We start from the raw sequence: 26,420 nt of genomic DNA on the forward strand, positions 1-26,420 counted from the left end.
AACCTTGAGCAAGTTACTTAACCTCAATTGCTTTAAAAAAAAAAAAAAGAATATATCTCCTATACATAGCTGCGAGAGGTATGTGATTTTCTAATTTTTTTTCATAATGAGTTTTGATATTAAGGTCACATATTTGGAAATGACTTTCAGTGAAATCTTGGGAGAGCTGGGCAGTTAAATGTTTCACTTTTAAGAGGTAGGGAGATGGGAAGGTAAGGTAGTATAGGAATACTGTAACTTTACAAATGATGTGTTGAATTTATTATATACTTAAAAAGAAAGGCAAATTTTATACAATGGAGATTTTTAGTTTCATGTACAGTCATGAAAATACTCATTTGACTTGGAGCTTTTAAAATTAAGAATTAGGCAACTAGGTGGTGAAGCAGATAGAACACTGGACAGGGAGATAGGAAGACCTGAGTTCAAATCCAGTCTCAGACACTTACTAGTTGTGTGACCCTGAATGAGTCATTTAACTCTTTTTGCCTTTGTTTGCTCTTCAATAAAATGAGCTGGACAAGGAAATGGCAAACATCTCTAGTTTCTCTGCCAAGAAAACCCCAAATGGGGTTATGAAAAGTAGGACATGACTGAAAAACAACTGAAAAAAAATTAGAATTAAATGGAAAAAAATAGTAAGTACTTAATAAATATGGAACTAAATTGAGCAACGACTTTGTAAGACACAATTCTAGCCACTTTAGGAAATACATCTATGAATGATAACTTACTTTCCCCCTACCCTCCTCCCTGAGGAGATTAAATTAATAGACTAATAACAATAGCATGCTATGTGGGCAGCTCGATGGTGCAGTGGATAGAGTTCCAGGCCTGGAGTCAGGAAGACCTGAGCTCAAATTCCTCAAACACAACAAAAATGACTGAACAACAATAAAATACACATCACACGTATGAGAGAGATTTTATACGTGTGTAATATATGTTTATATATCTATCTATACCTATATCTATCCCCAGTGATTAACACAGTGCCTGGTAAATTCTAAGTGTTTAATAAATGCATATTGACTTAATAAATGCTTGTTGACTTCAGGGCTTCTTCTTGTTCAGTCGTGTCTGGCTCCTCCTGACCCCATTTGGGGTTTTCTTGGCAGAGAGATTCTAACAGTTTGACATTTGCTTCTCCAGCTCATTTGAGAGATGAGGAACTGAGGCAAATGGGGTTAAGTGACTCACCTAGGGTCACACAGCTAGTAAGTGTCTGAGGTGAGATTTGAACTTAGGTCTTCCAAGCTCCAGGCCCAATATTCTGTTCACTAAGCCATCTAGCTGCCTCAAAGGCTTTGAGTGTGGGCCCAATGATGGACTGTCTGTCTCTTGTCTGAGAACCAATCTAGCTAAGTTTGCAGATCTCCAGGGCCAAAAGGCTGGCTGCCAGGTGATTAATATTTTGACTACCGCAACTCAGAAAGACCAATCAATCAATCAGCAAGCATTTACTAAGTGCCTGCTAGACACCAGAACTGGGCTGGGCCCTGGGGATAAAAAGACAAAAGTGAAACAATAGCCTTGAGGAGCTATTCAATGAAGGAAACAACATGTACATATGCAAATAGATAGATGTAGAATAACTACCTGGTAACTTGCCAGGGGAAAGCATAAACCACAGGGAGAATTGAGAGAGGCCCTACTGGTGGCATTTGGGTTTAAAGGAAGGTGGGGGGCATCTAAGAGTCAGTGGTGAAGGAATAGGTAGGCAGTACAGGGGGGGGGTAATAGCATTGGACTTGGGAGTCAGGAAGATCTGAGTTCAAATTCCATCACAGACATGTACTAGCTGTGAGACTCTGGGAAAGTCACTTAATTAATATCCCTCAGTCTCAGTTTCCTCAGCTGTAAAATGGGAGCCATAACAGCACCTACCTCACAGGGTTGTTGTGAGGATGAAATGAATGATAAGTGCTTTACACATATTATCTTCTGTGGTTCTTGATTCTCATGCAGCAGCCTTTCTGAACTACTCCCCTAACTTGCACTTGAACTTGTAGGTGGGATCTCCAGGGGGCATTGTATTTTAGGGGTAACTCTGTGGGTGGCTACTCCTACTCTTATAGCTTGTGAGCCCCGGGGCTCACTCAAAGTGAGAGCCTGAAAAGACCTTAGTCTAAAAATCCCAGGGTCTCCCATGGCATCCTGGGCCATCTCCAGTCATCCTGATGAATATCTGCCACTGGACTTAGATGGCTCTGGAGGAGAAACCCTCCTTCCCTCAAATCAAAGTCAACTGCAAGTTAGTCATCGTTCCCTGATGTCACGGTCCTCTTTGAGAAAGAAGGAGAAACACACAAATAGTAAGAACAATTATTACAGAGCATCTTTCCTAAACCTGGAATGGACTCTCCCACAAATATACACAATCATCACGGGAAGAGTGAGCTCCAATTTAAGGGTATGATAGTAGGGAGGCCCATGATGGTTCCTCATATGTATCACAGGATACACAAGTGTTGAAGGCAACTCACAAGTCTGGGTGGTACTGCAGAGTCTGGACTTTACAGAATCCTCAGGCAGCTCTCCTTAGGCACAGCACACACAGTGGATCATGCCCTTGTGATGGGCTCCAACAGTATTCTCGCCATAGCCAGACTGTTATGGCTAGAGGTCACACTCTTTGAAACCAATAATGAAAGCCATTACAATCAATCAATAAACATTTACTAAGTGTCAACTGTGTGCCAAGCATTGTGCTAAGCATTGTCAATACAAAAGAGGCCAAAGACAGTCCCTGACCTCAAGGAGCTTATAGTCTAATGAGGGAGACAGGAAGCTGCAAAGCAGAGGATGGAGAGAGAAGAGGGAGGGAGGGAAGGAAGGAGGACAAAGTCTGGAGACTCAGGAGTAAAGAAATTGCGGGATGGGTAGCAAGAGTGGAGTGAACTTCCCGGGTAAGGAGGCTGCTGCTGTGGTGATGAACAGCTCAGAGAAGCAGGGGTAAAAAACAGAGAGGAATGAATTTGAATGAACCCTTGAAATGGCTTCATCCCTCTGCTGTCTTTATATCTGATTTGGAATGTATGTCTCTCTGCTCCCAGATGGATGCACTGCTTTCTCCTCCTCCTGTTCTAGAAGTCTCCCTTCAAAGCCATATGGGAGGGGGGAGGATGGGAAGGAGAAAAGAGAAACTTTCTCCTCCCCCCCCACTCTGCCCCACCTGCAGTGGGGCTCCTCCATAGGCAGCTCTCAGTTCGCAAGTCTCCCAATTCTTGAACTGGGATGGGATATTGCACTCTGTTGCTGGACATTCTGCCTGGTGGGCTAGAGGAGGAGAGAGAAATCCCAGGCTTCCCCCTGCAAGAGGACCACTCCAAGCCTTGCCTACCTCCCATCTCCTTAGGGCTTCCTTCCATGGTGGCATTTCTACAGTCATCTTACCACGTTATGATCACCTCTTGATTATATTCTCAACCTTCTCTGACTTATACCAACTGAAAACTGAGGAGTGAGGACAGAAGCTCCCTCTCGTAGTCTCTTTTCCAGCTCTTTACTCTCTCTCTCTCTCTCTCTCTCTCTCTCTCTCTCTCTCTCCTCACAGTTATTTTTTTTTGTCCTTCATCATCCTGGTTTACATTTCTTCCCATTTCCCTAAAGGCCACATCAGAGAAGGAAAAAAATAAGCTTAAAAAAACTTCAATAGTGCTATTTTATATTTTTTAAAACTTTATTATTCTTGAGTTTTTTGGTCTGCATTTTCTTTTGCAACATGGCTAATATGGAAATGTTTTACATGACTGTACATGTATAAATCTACATCAAATTGCTTGCCTTCTCAAGGTTGGGGTTCCAATTGTGCCCCTAGCCAGCTGTGTTACTCTGGACAGGTCACATCTCTGGGCCTCTAAGGTTTTCTGCTTTCCAGTCATCTCTTAGAGCAATAAGATGTCCTTGAGGGCTACAGCTAAAGTGGAAAGGGGTTTGATCCTGAGCCAAACTACCCTGGCTTGAGTGGCCACTTCATGTATTGAAATAATCAGATTGATTCTGTGTATTTTTTAATTGATCCTATTTACAATTAATTGGTTTTGTCCTGTAACTGCCCAAGTCATAATTCTTTGCCTGTGAACTTAGTTCAGAAATGCAGCTGGCCTGTAATGAGTTAAGTCTAGAAATCTAGTTCTCTTATTAATCACTGTTCTCTTCTTGTGTCAGAGAAATCTGTTGCCCTTGAAGGATGTCTGGTGTTATCCAGAGAAGCCTAGTACACTAACCTTGCAGGTGGTCACAAGCAATGAGCATCTCTTAGTCACAGAGGGAAGAAGGGGGTTGTTGCTAGGCCCTCATTCCCAATTTCTAACCAACTAACTCGTTCCCCATTTACAAAGTCCTGTTCTTTGTTCCGTACTTTCCCAAAAACTATAAAAGGGTAGCTCTTCCCCACCTCAGGGTCTTGGCTTTCTTGGGGAAGCTGAGGTCTTATTTATTGGTAAATTCATGCTTTACTAACAAATTGATAGTGCTTGAGACTCCATGCCTCAGTCTACCATAATTAATTTAAACTGTTGATAGTATCCTCTTAGCTACCAGTAGAGAGCATCCCAGACACACTGAGAGATAGGTAGGCTCCTACTGAGGTAGGGAGATTGCTTCAGTCTCCAGTCTGGGGATCCTGTCCCTATTTCCCTAGGCTCCCTGGCTTTCCCACTACCTAGAGGCAGCTTTCTACTTCATCAGCCTCTTCCCACTATGGGGCCAATTGAGCTGAGAGCAGAAGTTTGCATTTGGAGGAGCATATTAAGAACTTAGAAGACAAGGAAGGAAACAGAGGAAGGGAGGGATGGTTTTTGAGAGACAGTGATATGCAGCGCTTCTTAAACTGTGGGTGGTGACCATTTGGCAAACATAAGAGGTTTCTGAAAGCTCAATAACCAAAAATTAATTAAAAATCAAATGTGTAACAAATTTGGGTGTTTCTGGAAGCACTTGCCCATGCTGCATCATGCAACTTCACTGTACCCTTGGTTCTGAACACAAAGCATGCACACTTTGCACTGTGCGTGCCTTCATGCCTTTCAAATGCTGCCTAAAGGAGAAAAGGTGTCTCAGTGGAAAAAGTTTAAGAAGCCATGAGAGAAAGAGCAGAGGAAGACGGTGGCCAGAGGAGTTAGGGAAGAGGAGTAGGAGGGGATGTAAGGAAAAGTCACTTGCTTCGTACTGGTGTGGAGAGAAAACGATAAAGGGAGAAACCTCAGAGAAGCCATAGAATGCCTAGAAGAAGGAGCAGAAAGAGCACTGGTCAGGAGATAGGTTAATCTGCTATGGGGCCTGTGCTGGAAGACTCTCTAGGGCTTACTGGAGCTTGGACCTCACTGGTATAGTCCCTGGGAAACCAGGGTTGCCTTTACTCCTGGATGAAGCATCAGAGAATAGGCTTTCAACACATTACATCCTACTTTCTAACCGGAATTCCAATTTGGTGGCTCTCTGAACTCCCAGATTCCATATTTTAAAATCTGAAAACAAACATTTTAATGTTGCTTCATTCATGTTGCCAGGAGTCAGAATAATTTATCAGTGTTACAGAAAAGGAAACTGAGGCACAACTTAAAATTTACCCATGATCACACAAGGAAGATTCAAGGCAAAAACCTGTGTTTTCCAATTTACAGTTTAGTCTTCTACTCACCAGACCATCTTCATTTGATCAAACCAGGTAATAAGCAGAAATTCTTCCAAGGCAGAGTTTCCAATTCTAGCTGAGGCTTTCTTCACATTCTTCCCTAGATGTCTCCTACTTTCCAATTCTACAAGACTTAACAATGCCATTTACTTAGTGCTTTCATATGACAAACACAATCAACTTTAGAGAACCAAGGTGTTCACCTACGAAGACCCACTAAAGTTAGGGCCCTTTTTGTGTCATGGACCCCTTTGGCAGTACGATCAAGCCTAAGCACCTCTTCTCAGAAGGATGTTTTTAAATGCATAAAACAAAATACACAGGATTACAAGGGAAACCAATTATATCGGAAGAGAGTTATCAAAACATTTTTTTAAGTTCACAGGCTCCTAGGTCAGAATCCCTGCTCTAAAATGTCAGTGGTAAAACTCTCAAATATTCCTGCTTGTTGACTACTACTCCTCTTCCTCTTCTTCCTCCTTCTCCTCCTCTTCCTCAATACCCTCTTCACCTTTGCCTCTCTCTCTGTTTGTTATTCGACACCCTGTTGCCAGAGTAATCTTAAAGCACAGATCTGATCATATCACTTCCCAGCTCAAAACCTTTTAATGACTCCCCACTGTCTCTAGGATAAAAACTCCTCAGCTTGGTGTTTAAAGCTCTCACCAATCTTACTGGGAACCTATATTTCTAGCGCCAAGCTTTCCCTGGCTTCAGCTCCCCACTGTGAGCCTAGCTAGCCCCTCCAGCCGCCTGGCTGCTCAGAAACCCTCTCTTCCCCTCCCTTGATTATCCCCCTCTTGACCCAAGCCCCACCTCCCATTCCAAGGTCAGCCCTCGCCTCTACCCCACCCCTACATTATTATTTATTTAATTCATTCTATTCAATTTGCAAAAGTTGTTGGTTCCCCAGGCCTGGAACAAATTCCCTCCCTACCTCTGCAGTTCTAGATCCTTCCCTTGGTGTCGTAGACTGAACAAGGGAAGAATTCAGGAACAGACCTTGGCTCAAATGTCTTCTGACACATTAACTGTGAGGCCCTTGCTAGTGTCTTACCTTCTTAGCCTCGTCTCCTGTCTCAGATGGCTCCAAAGGAGAAAGTGAGGCTGGTGACTCTTCACAGCCCTGCCTCACTGTCACCCGATTCACTTGCATGACTTTCTTGATGTCAGGGTCCTCTTGAAGAATGAAGACAAACAACACCAATGTCATCTAGCAGACAAAGGGGTCGAACCAGACTTCTTCTACGGTCCTTCCCCTGGAGGTCCCTCATCCTTTTTTCCTCCTAGCTCTTTTTTCTTTCATTCTCCTTCCTCCCCACCCACCTTCCTTCTCTAGTTCCTTTTTCTAAAACCTCCCCTACCAAGCCTGGGAATATCTGGTCTTCCTGGCTCTCCCCAGCTGTTAACGCTCTTTCCCACTAAAAATGTCTTTGAATTTACTTACCCATTTACTTGTTGAATTTTGTCACCCCCCTCCTCCTCCCCCCTCCAGTAGAACATAACAAGCTTGTTGAAGGCAGGCTCTCATCTCTTTTTGTATCCCCAGAGCCTAGACAAACCCTGAAATAGAGTAGGCACTAAATACATTTTCTCAGATTGGATTGGATTGTTTAGGTCCCTTCCAGCTCTAAATCCTATGGTCCTCTTCTCTCTACCTTCAAGGCTCTTCTTGATGTCACTGGAGCTAGATTTCAGCTGCAGATAAATTGCAGGAGAAATAAGACAAGGGGAGACACCTGAGAAACAGTTCAGAGATGGATGGGGGAGGGGAAAGAGAGAAGACATGAGAGAAGAAACTGAAGAGTAAAGCCCGAATGCCAGGAGAAAGGGAGGAGGGGGCTAAATGAGGAAGGAGAAAGGGGCAAGGAAAGACTAGGGAGGTATTCCCAGGCTTGGTAGGGGAGGGTTTAGAAAAAGGAGCTAGAGGAGAAAGCAGAGGGCAGAAGGGGAAGGAAGAAAGTAGAATGAGAGAAAAAGCAGAGGGATTGGATGAAGTGAGAAGGGTTAAAGAGAAAGGGTGAGGAAAGAGGGAGGGGGACTGGAGGGATGGAATGATGGGGAGAGGAAACTAAGGGGGAAGATTGAAGGGAAGCTGGGAGGGAGAGCTGGAGGAGGGGGTGGGGTAGAGAAGAGGGCTGGCCTTGGGAAGGGGAGGTGGGGCTTGGGTCAGGAGGAGGGTAATTAAGGGAGGGGAAGAGAGGGGCCCAAAGGGATGGTGGGGTTTCTGAGCAGCAAGGGGGCTAGAGAAGGTGCTGGCCAGGCTCCGAGCTGGCAGTGAGAGCAGGAGGAGCATGATGCTTCTGGCTGGCCCCGGCCTCCCAGAGCTGGGGTCGTGGGTTGGGAGGAGGACATTGGGTAGCCTCTGGGACTGTGCCAGCTGAGCCCCTGGCTGGTCCCTGCTTCCTTAGCTCCCCCGAACTTGAGCCTTTGGAGCAATGCTATGGAGAAACTGGCAGCCGGGCTAGCTGGTCTCCACTGGAGCATGGGGGCTTTCCCCTTGGACCTCATCGTCAGCCGATGTCGCCTGCCCACTCTCGCCTGCCTAGGGCCAGGTAGGGGAGAGGAGAGGAGAGGGGGAGGGGGAAGTCCTGGGGACCAGGTGAGCCAGGACCAGGATGCTGGAACAGGAGCAAATCCGGGAGTGACAGAAAGGCGCCAGAGTCGAGGAGTGAATCGGGGGAGAGAGATGAAAGGAAAGGAGGCAGGAAGAGGGAAGGGAGGGCCAGGCTGGAGGAAAAGGAGCCGGAGGGTAACCTGAAGCAGTTAGGCCTGGGGGAGAAGGGCAGTGGGGCGCACTGCTCTGCCAGGCTTCGGAGGGTCTGGGGAAAGTTTCTAGCTCTTTGCGAGCACAGTCCTGGGAGCGCTCTGTCCCTGCTTCCGCAGAGCCCCTCTCTTCATCCTCCCTCTGGTCCCTCCAGCCTCCTCTCAGCCTCCCTTTGTCCTTTCACCTTTCTTTGCCTGCCCCCTCTCCTCTCTATCCCCATTCCTCTGCCCTTCTCACTTTCCCAGTCCCATCCCTTTCTTTGCTGGGTCCATCCCTGGTCCTCTTCTCCCAACAATCAGTTCGAAGCCACCTGTGCCTCCCTTGTCCTATGTCATTCCTGTGCTCCCTTCCCCTTCTCTTGTCTCCAGTGTCCCTTGCCTTCCCTCCTCCCCTTTCTCTTCTTCCACCTGCTTTCTTCTCCTGATGGCCCAGCACACTCCAGTCAAACCTGGGGAGGTGAGAGGGGGGAACTACTTTGCAGAAGGAGGAATAGGAGGGGATGGATGCCTGCCTGAGAGGGGAGTTCCGGCTGCCTGGCTGGGGTGAGAAGGGGGAAGGGAAATGGAGAAGGGGCCTAGCTGCCTGGCTGGGGGTTTTGTATAAGAGAAGAATAGGGGTTTGGCCAGCCTTGGCACACTCGCTTCCCGGAATGCTAATAGGGTAGAGAGGCCCACCAGCCCCTCCCCCCAACCCACACTGCTCAGGGCTGAGGATGGCCCTACCCAAGGACTTGGAGATGAGACTGAGAAAGGTGGGAAGGAGGGAGGGGATGTAAAGTTGTGTGTGCTGTGTCTGTCCTGGGAGGGTATCAGCAGGTGGGAACTGGAGTATGAGGTACCAGGCAGTCAGAGGTCCTGGGTTCAGATTCTGCGTGGCCTTGGACAAATCACTTGGGCCTTATTTTCCTTATCTATAAAATGAAGAAGTTGGACTAAATTACCAGCTCTGTGACCCTCCTGACCTCTGTGTATGCCCACAGTAGTGCACATCAGCAGGTCAGGTGTGGGGAACAGTGTCCTAAGACCAGTGGGCCTATGGGTCAGAGCGAGCAGGTGTTTACCTACCAATCAGTTGCCTGCATGTGACTGGGGAGAGCAGCTCTGCCCCAGGCAGATGATGAAGCTGGAACTTCTGGGGAGGGCAAGAATCAGGGAATGAAGGAGCCTCAGAACTAGGAAGAGTCCCACCTGTTTGCTTCATAGATGACTAAGGAAATTGATTTGAGCAAGGTCACACAGGAGAGAAGTAACAGAATTGAGATTCAGACCCAGGACTTCTGACTGCCAACCCAGTGTTCTTTCCACAGTACCCAGCCTTGGCTTTGCAGCTGGATTGGGGGGCAGGGGATGATGATTAAATTATTGGGCCATCTCTTTAAGATCATCCTGCCCCAGGCATGCTCTCACCGTGTAGGCTGGTCCTTCCAAGCTTCTTAAGTCCCAAGTGACACTGATTTTAGCTGGGTAGTAATTATCCTTTTGGGGAGGGCATAAGAGGGGAGTGGACAGAGCCTTCTGGCTCCTGGCAGGGAGGCAATCAGGAGGGTGTCCCCTTCTCCTCCCCACCCCCCACCATACCCATGGCTGCCAGGAGAAGCCCTTCAGATTGAAAATTCTAGGCCCCTCCTGCTGCCCTGGTAACAGTTGCTGGGGTTAGAGAACCCACTTGATCCAAGCCCCTCCCTATACCCCTCTTCCCTTAACAACCTTTGGCCAATGTCTCCTTTCTTCCCTCCCTCCCTCCCTCCCCACCTCCCCACCTCCCCACCTCCCCACCTCCCACTCTCTTTTTCTCTGATTCTGTTCCCTCCTCCCCTCCCCCTATTACTGGTATCTTCCTGGCCAGGAAAAATGGGAGAGACATGGAGGGAGCCAGGGGTCTTGGGAGAAGGAGTTTCTTCTTCAAAGTGCTGCTGAGCTCTAGACTTAAAGTCCAAGACCAGAGTTTAGTACTATTTAGTACCTGTACGGAAGCCTGTTCATTTCCTTCCCTGGGATGCAAGACTTGCCTTCCTCATCTGTAAAATAAATTAGTTGGACTAGGTGTTCTTGAAGGCTCCTTCCAAGTCTAAATCTTATATTCCTAATGAAGTGGGGAGTCTCCTCTCTTAGAATCAGAGATGGAGCTGTGGAATGAATGTATGCATTGAGTGGGAATTCGAGGCACCTGTCACTAACCATGGGCTACAATTTGAGGCTGATATCCTCTGAGGCAGCATGCATCACATATAGAGCTGACATTGGAACTGGGAAGGCCTGGGTTTAAGTCTTGACTCTTCTCACATAAAAGTCATGTGACCCTGGGTGAGTCACAACCTCCAAAGTGCCCCAGGTAACATCCTAAGACCATAAGTCACCAAGAAGGGGGAAGCTGTAGTTCCTCCTTGGAATCTCTCGATGAAATAATCACAAGGCAGGTTAATATAAAGGGTGAGAGATGGGTCCCCACAGCTCACCCCATCCAATGCTTCCCAGAGATCTCAGCCTGGTGAGTGGCCAAGGATGCTGTTTACTAGATGGGTCCAGAGGAAGGGAGGACAGCTCCCTCACTGGGAAGGGCCCCCTCAGAAACGCAGAAAGCCACAGTGATGATGATGGTGCCTCTGAGTTACTTCATGAATCCGCCTGTTTCTGTTGGCAGCCTTTCGGCTGTCTGTGCTCTTTGGATGGTGACCGCCTGGACAGTGAATAGCGGGGGTGGGGGGCAGTCCCCTAAATGCCCAGCTGAGGGCTAGATGTGCCAGAGTTCCGCCTCTGGAGAGACTCGACCTGAGACCTTCCTAGGGGAGGGTGGGAATTAAGATCACTGTTTGCTGAGTCTGTTCCTTCATTCTCTCTTTCCTGGCCCAGGGGAGTACGTGGAGGGGGTGAGCCAACAGGATGTCCTGCTCATCCACTCCTGCCGCCAGTGGACAACGGTGACAGCCCACAGCCTGGAGGAAGGCCACTATGTCATCGGGCCCAAGATCGATATCCCGCTGCAGTATCCAGGTAGGGCCTGGAGCCTGGAGAGACTCAGAAGATGCAAGCTGTGGTGGCTGGGAGACAGACCAATAGGAAGCTGGGGCTGGGGAGGGACGGACCTTCAGGCTTCCACCTTACCATTGAAGGAGGGCACAGAATAACAAGAACCCAGGATCATGGACTCAGCTTGAAGGAACCTTAGAGGCCATCTAACTCAAACCCTTTATTTTACAAATGAGGAAACTGAGGCCCAGAAAAGCCAAATGACTTGTTCAAGGCTAGTGAGTGGCAGAGCAGGGCTCAGATCTGTTCTTGGGGTTGGAGGCCAGGGCCCTTCCTGCTATCACTTACCTGAAAAGGGCTGTGAGTAGCTGGAGGATTAGTATCGCCATGGGCTGATCCCATTCCTTTCACGGCATCCTCTCTTGCTCTTTGAGCCATTTTCCTGGGGGCTCTGGGGACTGCAGGTGGGCATAGACTCTGGCCTGCTAGAGAGCCTCAGGGATAGCCTAAGCTTCCAGAGCGGCCCTCCCTAGGTGCCGAGTAAAGGCAATCCCCCAGCACTACCCAATGCAGGAATCCACTTCTTGTTTCAGAATGACAAGGGGCAGATGTTACTAAAGAGGGACACACTGGCACCTTGTTCTTGATGTAGCTGAATGACTCACACAGTTAGCAGCCACTTAAAAGTAACTTCTTGGTACAGCCCATCCTGACCAAGTATACCACCATTGCAGCTACCCTGGTCAGGGTCAGACTTGTTTCATTGCTCAGTCAGGTCCGACTCATTGTGACCCCATTTGGGGTTTTCTTGGCAAAGATGCTAGTGTGATTTGCCATTTCCTTCTCCAACCCATTTTCCAGATGAGGAAACTGAGGCAAAAAGGATTAAGTGACTAAACCAGGTCACACAGCTAATAAGTGTCTGAGGTCAGATTTGAATTCAGATATGCTGACCCCAAGCCTGTTGCTTTATCTACTGTGCCACCTAGCCTCCTCCAGACTAGTTAGTTACTTGTTAAATTCCTAGAGAAGCTCTGGCCTTAACAGATACTAGCATAGTGGTAACCAGAACATTTGACTTTGAGTCGAGAGACCTTAGATTCAAATCCTGGCTTGGATACCCCCCAAGGTTATGATTGTGAGCAAATCACTGACCCTCTCAAAGCTTCAGTTTTTTCCTCTATAAAATGGTGACAATATTCAATAATTAATAAACATGTTTAGGTGCCTACTAAATTCCAGGAAATATGCTAAACACCAGGGAGATAAGTATGAAAAAGAAAAACAATCCCCGCCCTCAAGGAGTGTGTTATTGGGGAAGACAACACACAAAAGGAACCTAAAAAGAAAGAAGAAAGTACCTGGGGCATGATGGAGTTCAAAGGAGTGTAGCCAGGTGGGAAATAGAGACGACTGGCCTGGCCGCCTCCTTGAATGGAGGTTTTGGAGCTCACTGGTCTGTCCTCCAATCAGAACTCTTCTTTACATTCACAGCATAGAAGTCTGAGTTCTTGTTAGTCCTGACGCCACCACGTGAGTATGTGACCTCGAGCAAATAGTTTCACCCCTGTGCCTCAGTTTCCCCATCTGTAAAATGAGATTGAACTAGGTGATCTCTAAGTTTCCTCCTAGCTCTGACATTGTGTAGGCTCCCTAATTGCAGGCATAGTACTACTTTTCTGACCGCAGGACCTGTCCTGAGGCCTTTGAATGAGGGGCTATCAGAGCTAGGAGCTAGCTGCAGGTCACCAGGAGTGTCTAGATTGTCCAGAGGTGGGGAATCTCAGGTCTGCAATCTCTGCTGGAATGGTTCCTCTCAGCTGCTATTCAAGTTCAGGGATTCAGCCGTCTTACAGTTTTGTCTGCCAAGCCCTGAGTCTCCCAAGGGGCCAGAGAGCAGAACACTCTCATCCAGGGTACACCTCCTCCATCCCTGGTTGGCCAGATGCTTCTCCCTCCTCCTCCCCCTTCCTCCCCCCCCTCCCTCCTATTTCCTCCCTCTTCCCCTTGAGATGAGCACAATACTCTGGGGGTGGTGATCTAAGTAGGGAAAGTTTACTGTGGCTTATGACAAGCTGGGAGAGCCCAAGATCTAGGTCTCCAAAGTTGGGTGCTGATGCCTGACAGGGTGAGGGGAGAGAGGCAGGCAGGCTAAGGAGTAAGTAGGTTGGAGATGAGAGGGTGGGGGAGGGGATCCCCATAGCAGCCAGGGAGGGGATAATGAAGCACTAAGTGTGGTCAGCCGGACACTGATTCCTCCCGATGAATTAATAATGAGAAATAGAGCTTGGAGAGGGGAGAAGGGCCCTGGGCTGTCCGGCTCTCCTCATCACACAGGAGGAAAGGAGAGAGAAAAGGTGGGGTCTGGCCGGGGACAAGGGACCCTTTTTATTGGGGTCTGGTGCGAGGCATCTTCCTTTTACTGGGGTTCTGGTTCCTAGACTATGGGGCTTGGCTCTTGCTGCATGGGGAGAAGCTGTATCAGGTAGAATGGGAGATGGGCAGTCAATAACCCTCTGTGACAAGCTAGGTACCTTTATTTGACTTTGGGGAAGTAACAACTTCTCTGGCTTTAGCTTCCTTATCTGTAAAATGAGAGAATTAGACTGGATTTCTGAGGTCCTTTCTAGCACTAACATTCTATAGTGGTGGGGCATGAGGCTGACTTTTCTGCCAAGCAGAATCCTTCCATTCATTCAGGAAAGTTTTACTTAGCACCTAGTAATAACAATAACAACTAACATTTAAATAGCACTTTAAGATTTGCAAAATGCAGATATATAATTTTATCCTTGCAATTATCTTGGGAGGTAGACATTATTATCCCCACTTTACAGATAAGGAAAAAAAAAGAGGCAAAGGTTAAGTGACTTGCCCAGAATCGCACAGCTAGGAAGTATCTGAGGTCAGATTTGAACTTGGGTCTTCCTGACTAAAAGCCCAGTGCTCCATCTATGTGCTGGCTCTGGATTAGGCGGGGTGGGCAGGATATAGAGAGGGAATAAGACCATCTTGGAACTCTTCATCAAATAAGGCAGACAGCATGTTTGCATTAAAGCACAAGAAAAATGTGAGGGCTGATGAATGAGCAAGAGGGCAGTTTCTGCCAAGTGACTTGTGGGTGGCACAGGCATTCTTCAAGGGATGTGGCTTGGTGTCTCCTTGTCCAGGCACAGACTCTGGTCAGAACAGCTCCTTGGACCGGGGAGTGGGGGGTGGGAAGGAACTGGACAGAGGTGGGAAGGACAGGCAGACAAGCAGCTGGGTGGAATCAGGGGGCAAGGTGAGAGGTCAGGGGCTTCTACTCCATGCCCCAAGAACAGGATACACCTCCTCCTCCTCCTTCCACCAGCTCGGCTGATGGGGAAGCTGGACTCTGGCTAGGGGGAGGAAGGAGTGGCTCAGGCACCATGGTTACATTGATTCTCCTGACCACATCCTCTCCCCAAGCTTCCCTGAGTCAGCCTGAACCTCCCCTGTCTAGGACTCTGGCTTCGGCCCATCCCACCTTGGCTGGGAATAATGGGATGAATTATTCCTGGTCCCTCACTGGTCAGGGGGTGGACTGCTTACCATCTCTCCCTCTGGGTACGTATAAGTGTGGGGGTTGCTCTGACCCCAGTCTGAGGAGACCACTAGTCTCAGTATGTGAGCTCAGACATCTGCTTCCTGGCTTCTTGTCATCTATAAAGCAATGGAATCCTCTTCACCCTTAGCCATATGTGCCTGTCCTCTGGGGCTAGTACAAAGCTTCCCCCTTCTTCCCAGGAGGGCTCTAGTCTGACTAATAAACATTTACATAGTGCTTACTATATGCCTGGCATTATGCTAAGTGCTTTACAATGATGTCATCTGATCCTTACAACAACTCTGAAGGTAGGTGCTATTATTATCTCCACTTTACAGATGAGGAAACTGAGGTGAACAGAGGTTAAGTGACTTATCCAGGGTCATACAACTAGTGCATGTCTGAGGCTAGATTAGAACAGATCTTCCTGATTCCAGGCAGTTAGGTGGCATAGTAGATAGACCACTGGGCTTGGAATCAAGAAAACTTTTCTTCCTGAGTTCAAATCTGGCCTCAGATACTTACTAACTGTGTGACCCTGGGCAAGTTACTTAACCTTGTTTGCCTCAGTTTCCTCATCTGTAAAAAGAGCTGGAGAAGGAAATGGCAAACCGCTTTACCAATTAAACCCCAAAAAGGGTTGATGAGGAATCAGACAAGACTAAAAGGGCTGAACAATGACAACTTCCTGATTCCGGGTCAGGCACTATCTACTCTGTCTACTATGCCACCTGGCTGCCAGGACAGGGTTTGGGGGGTGGTGTGCTTTCTGCTATCTCTTCCTTTCCAAGGAAGCTCTTAGTTATGTGCTCCTGGCCAGGGAACTCAGAGTCTAGGGGAACATAGAAGACAGCAAAGGGTGGCCATGGCCCTGATGAAATGGATTCCACAAAGCCACTGATAGAATTGTTGATGCTGTGTCAGTCAAATCTCATAGGTCTGTGCCCGTGGTGAATCATCATTATTCCCAAATGTTTGGTTATTGTCCTTATTCTCGAAGAGGACCAAAATGACAGCGCTGTGTCAGGGTCAAGGTGAAGAGCGTCTGGATGTAGCTGGTCAGACCAATCCAAGCTCAGAAGGCTCTTCCATGGGGAGAGCACAAATATTCCACAGGAACCGGACTTCACAAATAAGTTTTAAGTCCTGTGCCGGGAGCTGGGGTTACACAGATTAAGCATCTCCCTGCATAAGATGATGCTATTCATCAAGGTTGGAAAGATATGGTTATTGACATACAACTTGGTAGGGCACCTTGAGACAGCCAGATTTGTGTAGGGTTTGAGTGTTGGATATGGAGTCAGGAATCCCTAGGCTTGAATCTTATGGATCTGAACTGGCCAGTTCTAAAATCAAAGCCACAGACGCCATCTGGGCACATCACTCAGCTCTCTAAGCCTCAGTTTCCTAATCTGTAAAATGAGGATAATGTAGCACCCATGTCACAGGCTAGTGACAACAGATGATCCCCACACATGTGCACATGGGTCATTTTACTATCTCAGAGTGCTGGGTAAAGGTCAGCTTCTAAGTTGTGACAATGATAGCAATGACCCGTTACTGGCTCCATCCTCTTCTGGCTGCTTTTGTGTCAGTGCCACTGTTTTTAATATACTTACAGTCAGTACGTATTTCCATTCTTTCTTTCCCTTTTTTCCAGTTTATTATTTTTTTTCTGGTCATCTGCACTGAGGAGAACCCAGTTTCTTTAGGTATTCCTAAATCATTTGAGCATATTGACTATTCTCAGTTTTTTTCCATTAAAAATATAGCCACTATGGGTTTTTTAATTTTTATACATCCCCACTAGCAGATTGTCTTTTTAATGATCTTCCCTCCCTAATATTCAATCTCTCCCTGTCCACTGGTTCCTTCCCTGCTACCTAGACACCAACTCAAGGGAAAAAAAAGCCAAACACCTCACTAGAACCTATCAGGGGCAGCTCGGTGGCACAGTGGATAGAGAACCAAGTCTGGAGTCAGGCAAACTCATCTTCTTGAGTTCAAATCTGGCTTCAGATACTTGTTAGCTGTGTGACCCTGGGCAAGTCACTTAATCCTGTTTGCCTCAGTTTCCTCATCTGTAAAATGAGTTAGAGAAGGAAATGGCAAACCATTCCAGTGTCTTTGCCAAGAAAACTCCAAATGGGGTCATGAAGAGTTGAACATGACTGAACAACAAAAATGACAGATAGGTACATATGCATAAATAAACACATTTCTATATGTACACACTCAGTGTCCCACAAGTCTTAGTACAGTTTTTTAGCTATGAAAGCCCTAAGACTTTTAGAACACACTACTTGTATTTGTATATGAAATATAAATGTGTATATAAAATACAAGCATGTTCATAGTGTGTATATGTGAATATGTATGCCCACACAAATGTATGCCTGCATATAGCTATATCTACATGCATACACACATGCTGTCTCTTTTTAAAGGCAGGGACTGTTTCATCATTTGCCTCTATATCCTCAGGACCTTGTACAATGCCTGGTACATAATAGGTGCTTAATAAATGTTTGTTGATTAAGAGAGTCCAAAGGATCCTTTCTTTTACAGGTGAGGAAACCAAGACTTGGACCATTGAAATGACTTCCCAAGCCTAGGCAGTGAAGAACTGGGACTAGAACCCAGGTCTCCAGACTTTCAGGCCATTTCTAGTGCTCCTGGTTCCTTGGCCCGGCCACTCATTCACCAGCTATCCACATATAACTCAGGAGTGCCAGAGCTCCTGTGCCTGGGCCACAAGGATGGGCCCAGGAGAGCCCTGTTGGGAGTCCACCTGGCCCTATGTGGTCTCTCCAGGTAGTAGGACCTAGAGTGGAAGATGTGGCACAGAAGTTGGCACCATGAGGATGTCTGGTCTGAGAGCACTGTTCAGAGGGTATGGGGTCTCAGGGATGCTGGGACTAGACTCTTCTTCCTGCCCCTCCCACAGGGAAGTTCAAGCTGCTGGAGCAGGCTCGAGACGTTCGGGAGCCGGTGCGGTATTTCAGCAGCATTGAGGAGGTGGCCAGTGTCTTTCCTGACCGCATCTTTGTGATGGAGGCCATAACCTTCAGCGTCAAGGTCAGCTTCCTAGCGGACGGTATCCCCCAAGCATCCCCCACATTTTGCCAGGTGGGAGCCTCAGCCAGTCAAGTTTCCTTTGACAATGGGAAGAGAGCACCTAGCTCTCTATTTCCACTGAAGACATGACAGGTCCTCGTGCTTCAGTGGGAAGGATTCAGGAGGATTTCTTTAGAAAGACATCAGACAGGAAGAGTTTGGGATATTTTTCCTTAGAAATAACTTGCTCGATTTGCTGGGTTGGAATAAACGTTAGCAGTCATGGTCTTGTGACTCCATACCTGAATCAGTACCTGAGCAGGAACTCTCCCTGCAATGCAATTAAAGACTCCAGGCAGGGAGGCCCATGACATGGAGCCTAAATTTGCCCAAATACAACAATTACCCATCACACCTACTTCTGCCTCTGTGGACAAGTAGAATAAGTCCAATTCCATTTCCACTCGACAGCTATGACAACCCCCAGTCCCAGCTCCAAAACTTCTCTTGGGCTAGAAGGCCAAGGTCATCAAGATGTATCCCAGGGTAGGCTTCACCTAAACCATCCCTGGGTCAATATGCTTACCTTGATCGCCAGAAAAGATTATACCTCTTGCTTTAACCGAAGCAGGGAGTAATTCTTGTTGAAGCTTTTCCTAACACAAAAATGCTGAGTTGTTTTTTTTTCAGTTTCAGATTTCAAAATTTTGTTTGTAATTGTAATTAATTCTGTTTTTCTTTACCCTTCCAGAGTAGGACTGGTTGGAAGCTTTGTATATCTGTGTGATGGGATGGGATGGGGGGAGGGGAAGAGTCCTGCTGGAAGGGTCCTTTGAGAGGGAGGGGGAGGGGTGAGAGAAGTGTTCCCAGGGTTTGGATAGTTCCCCTGATGTGCCTGAGTACCCTGGGTGGCAGACATGCTGTTCTCCCAAAGCACCCCAGAAGATGCTGCCTCCTTTTCATCCTCTTGTCCTTGCCCACCAGGTGGTGTCTGGGGAGTTCAGTGAAGACAGTGAGGTCTACAACTTCACGCTGCATGCTGGTGATGAGCTCACCCTCATGGGTCAGGCTGAAATCCTTTGTGGGAAGACCCCGAAGGAGCGTTCCCGCTTTACCACCATCCTCCGAAAACTGGGCCGGGCTGGGTCCTTGGCAGGGTCCCTGGCGGGGATGGGGAGTGTCAGCAGTGGCCTGGGTACTGGTGGAGCAGCGGGCACTATCAAGCCCATTAAAGGCAAGATGCCCTGCCTCATCTGTATGAACCACCGCACCAATGAGAGCCTGAGCCTACCCTTTCAGTGCCGGGGCCGCTTCAGTACCCGGAGCCCCCTGGAGCTGCAGATGCAGGAGGGCGAGCACACAGTGCGGGCCATTATTGAGAGGGTCCGGCTGCCTGTCAATGTGCTTGTGCCCAGCCGGCCCCCCTGCAACCCCTATGACCTGCACCCTGTGCGGGAAGGCCACTGCTATAAGCTGGTCAGCATCATCTCCAAGACGGTGGTGCTGGGGCTGGCGTTGCGCAGGGAGGGCCCAACCCCCTTACATTTCCTGCTGCTCACTGACATGCCCCGATTCACCCTGCCCCAGGGGCTTCTGGTTGGTGATCCCCAGGTGGAACAGCTGGTGAGGGACAGTGCCTCCTATTGCCATGAGCGCTTTGACCCAGATGAGTACTCCAAAGCAGTGCGGGAAGCCCCTGGAGACCTGGCAGAGGAATGTGCCAGCCCTCGGAGGGCAAGGCTCTGTTTGCAGGGCCCCAGGCCCGAGGCACCTCCCCAGCTCTCTCTCTGCCTCTACCCCCCCACTGGGGAGGGGGAGCAGGAATACATGAGTCCAGACTGGGCCAGCCTGTTAGAACCTGCCCCTCCAGTGGAGATCCCCTATGAGGAGCTGTGGACACACCAGGCAACTGAGAGCCACCCAGAGGGTGGGAGCAGGGGCAGAGGCAGGCAACCACCTACAGGACTTAGACAGCCGGACCTCATCTCTTTTGCTGGGACTGCTCATCTGGAGATGGAGGTTCCCCCACCCCCTGTCCCTCCCAAATCAGAGGCGGTAAGTAGAGGTGGGCAGCTGGTGGTGCAATGGCTGGAGTGCTGGGCCTGGAATCAGAAGGGCTCATTTTTGTGATTTCAAATCTGGCCTCAGACACTTACTAGCTGTGTGACCCTGGGCAAGTCACTTTACCCTGTTTCCTCATATGTAAAATGAGCTGGAGAAGGAAATGGCAAACCACTCCAGTATCTTTGCCAAGAAAACCTCAAATGGGGTCATGAAGAGTCAGAAACAACAAGTTTAGGAGGCTCTTGAGGTCACGGGGCAAAAAGATTTCCTAGGATAATAGAATCTTAGATTTAGAAGAAGAGATCTTGGAGTTTATTTCAACTCCATCATTTTACAGATGAGGATGTAAACAGGCCCAGAGAGGTAAGTGACTTTCTTAAGGTCACACAACTAGTGAGTTTCAGAGATAGGATTTGAATTCAGGTCCTCTGACTTCAAATATAACCTGCTTTCCCACCACACTAGGGGAATGGGGAAAGGGAAACTGTTCTTTGAGATAACCCTAAAATTCTGAGACTTTTCTTACTCATTCCTGAGGAGCCTTCCCTCCCCTCCCCTCTGCCTAGGTTTCTTCTTTAGCTAATAAAAAGGGCTTGTCAACACTAGGTTTCCCCTAGATCTGGCCACAAGGAAGAGGGGAGCCCTTGGCATTGTGGGGCCAGGTTATCAAGCATCTCCTTTATGACTATGGTCAAGGGGCCTAGGAGATGGCAGAAAGGTGCATGCATGTGTGTGCTTGGCAGAAGAGTATATGTATATATGGGAGGGCATCGGTAAGTGAGTGGGTAGAGGTGTGTGTGTGTGTGTGTGTGTGTGTGTGTGTGTGTCTGTGTGTGTGTGTGTCTGTGTGTGTGTGTGTATAACTTTGGGCAGGTCACTCTACAGTTTCCTCATCTGTAAAATAGGAATGAAGATCTTTGTAACTACTTCTCTTGTGGGATGATTATAGAGAAAGTACTTTGTAACCCTTTTAAAGGGCCTATATAAATGTGAGTTATTATTACTAGAGAAAGGGTATGTGTGAATAAGTAGGTATAAGGGGGATATGTTCCTGTTTGTGCACTTAAGAGAGAACCTGAGGGTGAGAGAGAGAGAGAGGGAAAAAGTAGAGGAAAAGCCTGTTGGGAGGTGAATAAGGTTGGACTGGAACCTGTGTTTGCAGAAAGCCACACTTAGCAGGGTCTGGGCCTAGGAGAATTTAGATTGGCCCCTTTTCCCCCTCTCCTGCCCCTTCTTTCCTGCTCCCTCCATTCTTTTCCTTCTCTTTCCTCCTAATCCAACTGTATTGCTGGTTGTCTTTGATGATGATGATGATTATCCAATAATCCCTTGATCATAGCTGGTATTTAAACAGAGCTTTAAGGCTTGCAAAGTACATTATGAGTACCAACTTATTTAATCTTCACATCCACCTTGGAAGGCAGGTAGTATTATTATGCCCATTTTACAGATGAGGAAACTGAGGTAAACAGAGGCTTTGTGACTTGCCCAGGGTCACACAGCTAAATGTATCAGACAGAATTCGAACTCTGGTCATGCAGATTCCAGGCCTAGTGCCACCTAGCTGTTTTTATGAAAAATTATTTTATGAAGGATTCTCTGTTGTTTTAAAGCAGATTTTGGTTTGCAGCTACTAGGGGCCTCTGGGCTGCAGAGACTGGAGGAATGGAGCGCTGGGGAGGGGACTAGAAGGGTTAGGCTGTGGTGACGAGTGGGTAAGGGGATCACTTTGTACATCCATGTTCATTATGGGTACACTCCGCAGGGCAGCTGGGAGCTAATTCCCTATCGTTTTCCAGATGTCCCTTAGGACTCTGAAGGATGCTTTATGGCTTGGGCCTCTTGGGGAGAGGCCAGCTGCTGTCCAATGTGTTCCAGTACTTGGGCCTAGGGAGCCTCCTGCCTGGTAAAATTCTTCCTGACTCTAGGACTTTCATGTTTCCAGGTCAAGGAAGAGTGTCGCCTACTCAATGCTCCACCAGTACCGCCAAGGGGCGGCCGGCCCCCGGGCAGTCCTCCTGTCCCACCGCGCTTTCCCAAGCAGCCAGCTCACTCCCCTAATCCTGGCCTCTCTTTTTACTCTTCCGGCCTGCATGATGGGTGAGTGCCCTTCAAACTTAGGGGGAGGGAAGGGGATGTGTGGCTGTGTAGAGGACAAGTCTATCATGGGTGAGGCTGTTTTGGGAGGAGGTAGCCTGCCTTAAGTCTCCTGAATTTCATAACAAGGCAACAGGTCCTCCAGGGAGAAGGTTACCCCTATGTTAACTCCTAGGGGCAAAAGCCCATTTTCCCTGTGCAGGTTATGGCTCTGGCTTCCTTCCTTCTTTGAGCTCCTGGGCCCTTCCTAGGGAAGCCCCATCCAAGGGCAGGCATTTCCCTTGGGTCATTTGTTCTTTGAGCAAAGATCCACATACAACCAAGGCAGCATGGAATAGTGGAAAGAACATGGAGATGGGCATCACGAGACCTGGGCTCTTATCCTTGGGCAAGGCAGTGATCCTCTCTGACCCTCAGATCTTCCTCTGTAAAATGAGGGGGTTGGACTAGATGACCCCTAAGTTCCCTTTTGGCTCTAAATTTATGGTCCTATGACCTCTAATGTCCCTTCCAGCTCTGAGGTCCCATGAACACCCATGTGAGCTGGACAGGACATGCTCTGACCCAAGGTGGGTCTTGGAAATGAACAGCAAATAAATCCACTGGGTTCTAAGTTCTCCCCTGGGGATGGGGGTGGGGTGGGGGAGTTGTGTCACCGGAATCAGATCAATGAGACCTCATTTAACAGGGGCAGAGTTTTGAGTCGTGCAAGAATATATTGACCATTTACTCTCCTTTTCTCTCTGTCTGTATCTCTACCTTGCCTTGCCTCTGCTGTCTGTTCTTCCCTCTCCCCCTAATCTCCCAGATCTGGCTCTAGGAGTGGCAGCTGCTCCCCATCCCCAGATTCATACTCTCTATACTGTTACCCCTGTACCTGGGGTGATTGCAAGGTGGGTGACTGCTCTAGTCGCCCACTTCCAGGTCCCCTCCCCTCTACAACACAGCCCAGCCAGGCCTCCTGGGCCTATCCTGAGCCTGGAAACAGCCGACCTACGCCACTACTTAGGGGTGAGACCCCCAACAAGACATACCACAGCTGTCCCCCTCCTCATAAGCCTTCACACTCTCAGAAACGCTTTGCTCCATTTGGGGCCCTCAATCCATTTGCTGGTCCCTCCTATTCCTCAGGTCCTGCCTCGTCCTCCTCCTCCTCTTCTTCCTCTGGTCCCACTTCTACCCCTGGCCCCACTTCATCCTCAAGCCCTATTTATTCTCCAGGTCCTGTCTCTTCCAGTCAGGCCTACTCATCTGGTTCCCCCTCCTGCCCCACCTCTTCCTCCTCATCCTCTGAGTGGCAGGAAACAGCCCTGGAACCCTTTGAGCCCTTTGCAGTGAGGCAGGGCAGCTCCCCAGAACCAGAACTGCTACGGTATCAGGAGCCTAGAGCAGTGAGCAGGCCTGGGCCCTTGTCACCCCTCTGTCCCACCAAGGCCTTTGAACCAGATGGCCTTTTGCTTCGGCGGATGCCCACCCCGTTGTCCCCTACTGTCTTACAGGGATCGGAGGGAGGCGGGGCACGGCTCTACCTCACCCAGGGGCGCCTGGATGTACCTCCAGTTAGCCCCCGGGAAGGGGCGGTGGGCTGGGCTGGCAGGGACAGCAGCCCTTGGCAGCCCCCGGCTGATCTGTCTGCGCTTTCGCTGGAGGAAGTCTCTCGGAGCCTGCGCTTCATCGGCCTCTCAGAGGACGTGGTGAGCTTCTTCTCCAGGGAGCGCATAGACGGCAGCATCTTTGTACAGCTCAGTGAGGACATCCTGGCTGATGATTTCCACCTCACCAAGCTGCAGGTCAAGAAGATCATGCAGTTCATCAAGGGCTGGAGGCCCAAGATCTGAGAGGCCTGTCCTAAAGCCACACACTAAGGTTTGGGGGCCTCTCAGGGGTGTGAAAGAAGCTCTCCCTAAAGTTGCCCCAGGCACCAGAACCCCAGGGACCCAGATTCTAATGAGGCAGCTCCATGAAGACCCAGTGCTCCACAGGCTCCACGGAGCTGGTCGAGGTTTCTACCACTGGGACTTTAGCACAATTTCTCTCCTTTAGAGACTTCACGTGGAGAAGCTACAAATATTAATACAAATGTGCAGACCAGCATGGCTCTGCCCTCCCCTCAGAGCCCAACACTGCTCAACAGAGTGATATAACAGGCTTCCCAGATCTTTCCCACCTCTGGGAGGCCCTTTTCCATGATCAAACTCCTAAAATAAGAAAGTGGGCATAAGGGGACAAAGATGGCCGTCTTGCTTCCCAAGGTGCTTCTTGGTACTTAGCCTGAGAACTGAGCTATTCCCAAACACCCCCATTTTTCCTGCCTTTCTTCTTCCTCCACTCATAAGTCATTAATTGGAAGCACTAAGACAGGGTCAAGCAAACTTATAGCCTGCGTTAGCCTGTTCCCTGTGCATCGTTCACTCCCCAGACTCCCTTCTCTAGTTACGTTGACAAGAGTCAATGACAAATTACTGAGCACAATGGTAGGATCATGGGCTCACTGACAGAGCTAGAAAGGACCCTCCAGGTCTAGTCCAACCCCCTCTTTTACCAATAAGGAGAAGGAAGCTCATAGAGAGGAGGGGACTTGGCCAAGATTCCCACATTCTAGTTGCTTTAACAGAATTGGGAAGACAGGACTTAAGAGCACTGCCTGGATGCACCCCCTCCTGTGAATGGCTCCAGAGCCAAGCTACTCTAGGAACCAGTCAGGCTGGATGAAGTGACCTCTAGCATCCCTTTCAAGCTTAAGATTTGAGTCCAGATTCCTTTCAATTAATACTGCTCCTGCCTTCTCTTCATAGTGAGATCCTATTTATTATGGCATTTCCTTCTCTCAGCCAGAAAGTCATTACTATGGGTATCTGTGAGATTTCTATCACTTGTAGCCACCTCATAAGTACCTTACTCAACGTCTCCAACCTAGGACAAAAGGGTACGAGGGGAGAAAACTTAAGAAGCCATAGACGCTCAGGAAAATTTTTCTAGTACCTTGACTTCAAGGTTCATAGACCTCTTGGTATTAAAGGGGAAAGAATGTTGAACTTGGAATCATCCTGGTTCTGCTACTTTCTACCTATTTGACATTAAGTAACAACTTTTCTGGGCCTTAAATTCATCATTTACAGAATAAGGAGGTTGGATTAGGTAACTTTTAAGGGCACTTTCAGCTCTGGATATGAACCTGACTTGAGTGTTGGAGTGTATTAACATGGAGGATTTCATTCATAGGAATTTCAGCATACTCATCTATAATACAAAGCATAGAAATGCCGCTCTGGATACCTGCATGCACTTCTCTGAACCAGCCTCACCAAGCCCCCAAAGGAATTTCTCCCATGTTTTGGGTCACATGCCAGCTAAATCCCCATGGAGACCACTTTATAGTCTTACCTCATCAGGCTGCCTGGATATTTATTTCTTCATGTTTTAAAGGGTCTGGGTGCTGTTCCTGTTCCTAGCCATGCCAGGGGCTTTGGCTCTTGGGAAAGGAGCCCAAATAGCAGCTAGCAGGAAAGCTATAGTTGGGAGAGTTGGCTCTTGTTAAGAAATTTGAATAGATCAATGAAATAAATACTACAGATCCTGAAGAAGGGTGCAAGGTGAATGATGTATGTGTGCTAGATCTGGAGGTTAAGTCTATTTCCTTTCTGTTCTCTTAAGGGACAGAGAACATAAGGTAGTGTGTAATGTGACCCTTTGCTGGTGCCTGAGGCAAGGGCCCAGCCTTGTGGGGCCCAGGAGCCACTGTAACTGACCCAAAGCTGTTATTATGTAAGGTCTTCCCCAGACCATTTTTGTACCTACCCTACTATTCTGAATACAAAGACAAAGGGGTAGGTAGGGCTTGATGTTAGTGAGTGCCAGAGCTCCATTTCTTAGCTCCGGATGTTAAAGCCTGTGAGCATGCCCACTGGCTCTAAATGAACAGAAGGCACTTGTCAACCCCTGGCTTTCACTTGTGAGTTGGGGCAGGAGCTTTCAGGTACCCCATGGTAGAGCCTTTAGCCCAACAGCCAAGAGGTATGGGCGGCCTGTTCTTTTCTGCCACCTGCTGGAAATCTGAGAATCATAGTTCTGAAATCCTAGGATTTGGGACCTCGAGTCCCAGCAGCTGTATCTAGATTCAGTCAGTATTAAAACCCATTCTACAACTTAAGCAACTTTTTAACAGTTGCCCCTACAAAGTAAGGGTATCTCAGATAAGACTTACTGAGCTAGTACTGGGTTCTTCAGCAAAGACTAAAACAGGTCAAAAAGCACTGGATCTAT

General features: G+C 48.3%; 2 protein-coding genes across 2 annotated transcripts in view; both read left to right on the forward strand.

Moving 5' to 3' along the window:
- HADHB (hydroxyacyl-CoA dehydrogenase trifunctional multienzyme complex subunit beta) overlaps window positions 1-26,420 on the forward strand; it is a 228,772-nt gene that overhangs the window by 94,539 nt on the left and 107,813 nt on the right. The window lies entirely within an intron of this gene.
- Window positions 7,824-26,138, forward strand: GAREM2 (GRB2 associated regulator of MAPK1 subtype 2). Its single transcript, XM_069072023.1, has 6 exons — window positions 7,824-8,193; window positions 11,255-11,395; window positions 17,887-18,017; window positions 18,981-20,051; window positions 22,006-22,160; window positions 22,966-26,138. Exons 1-6 carry the CDS (start codon window positions 8,082-8,084, stop codon window positions 23,993-23,995), a joined length of 2,640 nt encoding a protein of 879 aa, XP_068928124.1. The 5' UTR covers window positions 7,824-8,081; the 3' UTR covers window positions 23,996-26,138.

This window comes from Petaurus breviceps, unplaced genomic scaffold (genome assembly GCF_028583685.1).
Source record: "Petaurus breviceps papuanus isolate PSGF00001 unplaced genomic scaffold, PetGlider_PUasm1.0 90845, whole genome shotgun sequence".
Classification (NCBI taxonomy): Eukaryota; Metazoa; Chordata; class Mammalia; order Diprotodontia; family Petauridae; genus Petaurus; species Petaurus breviceps.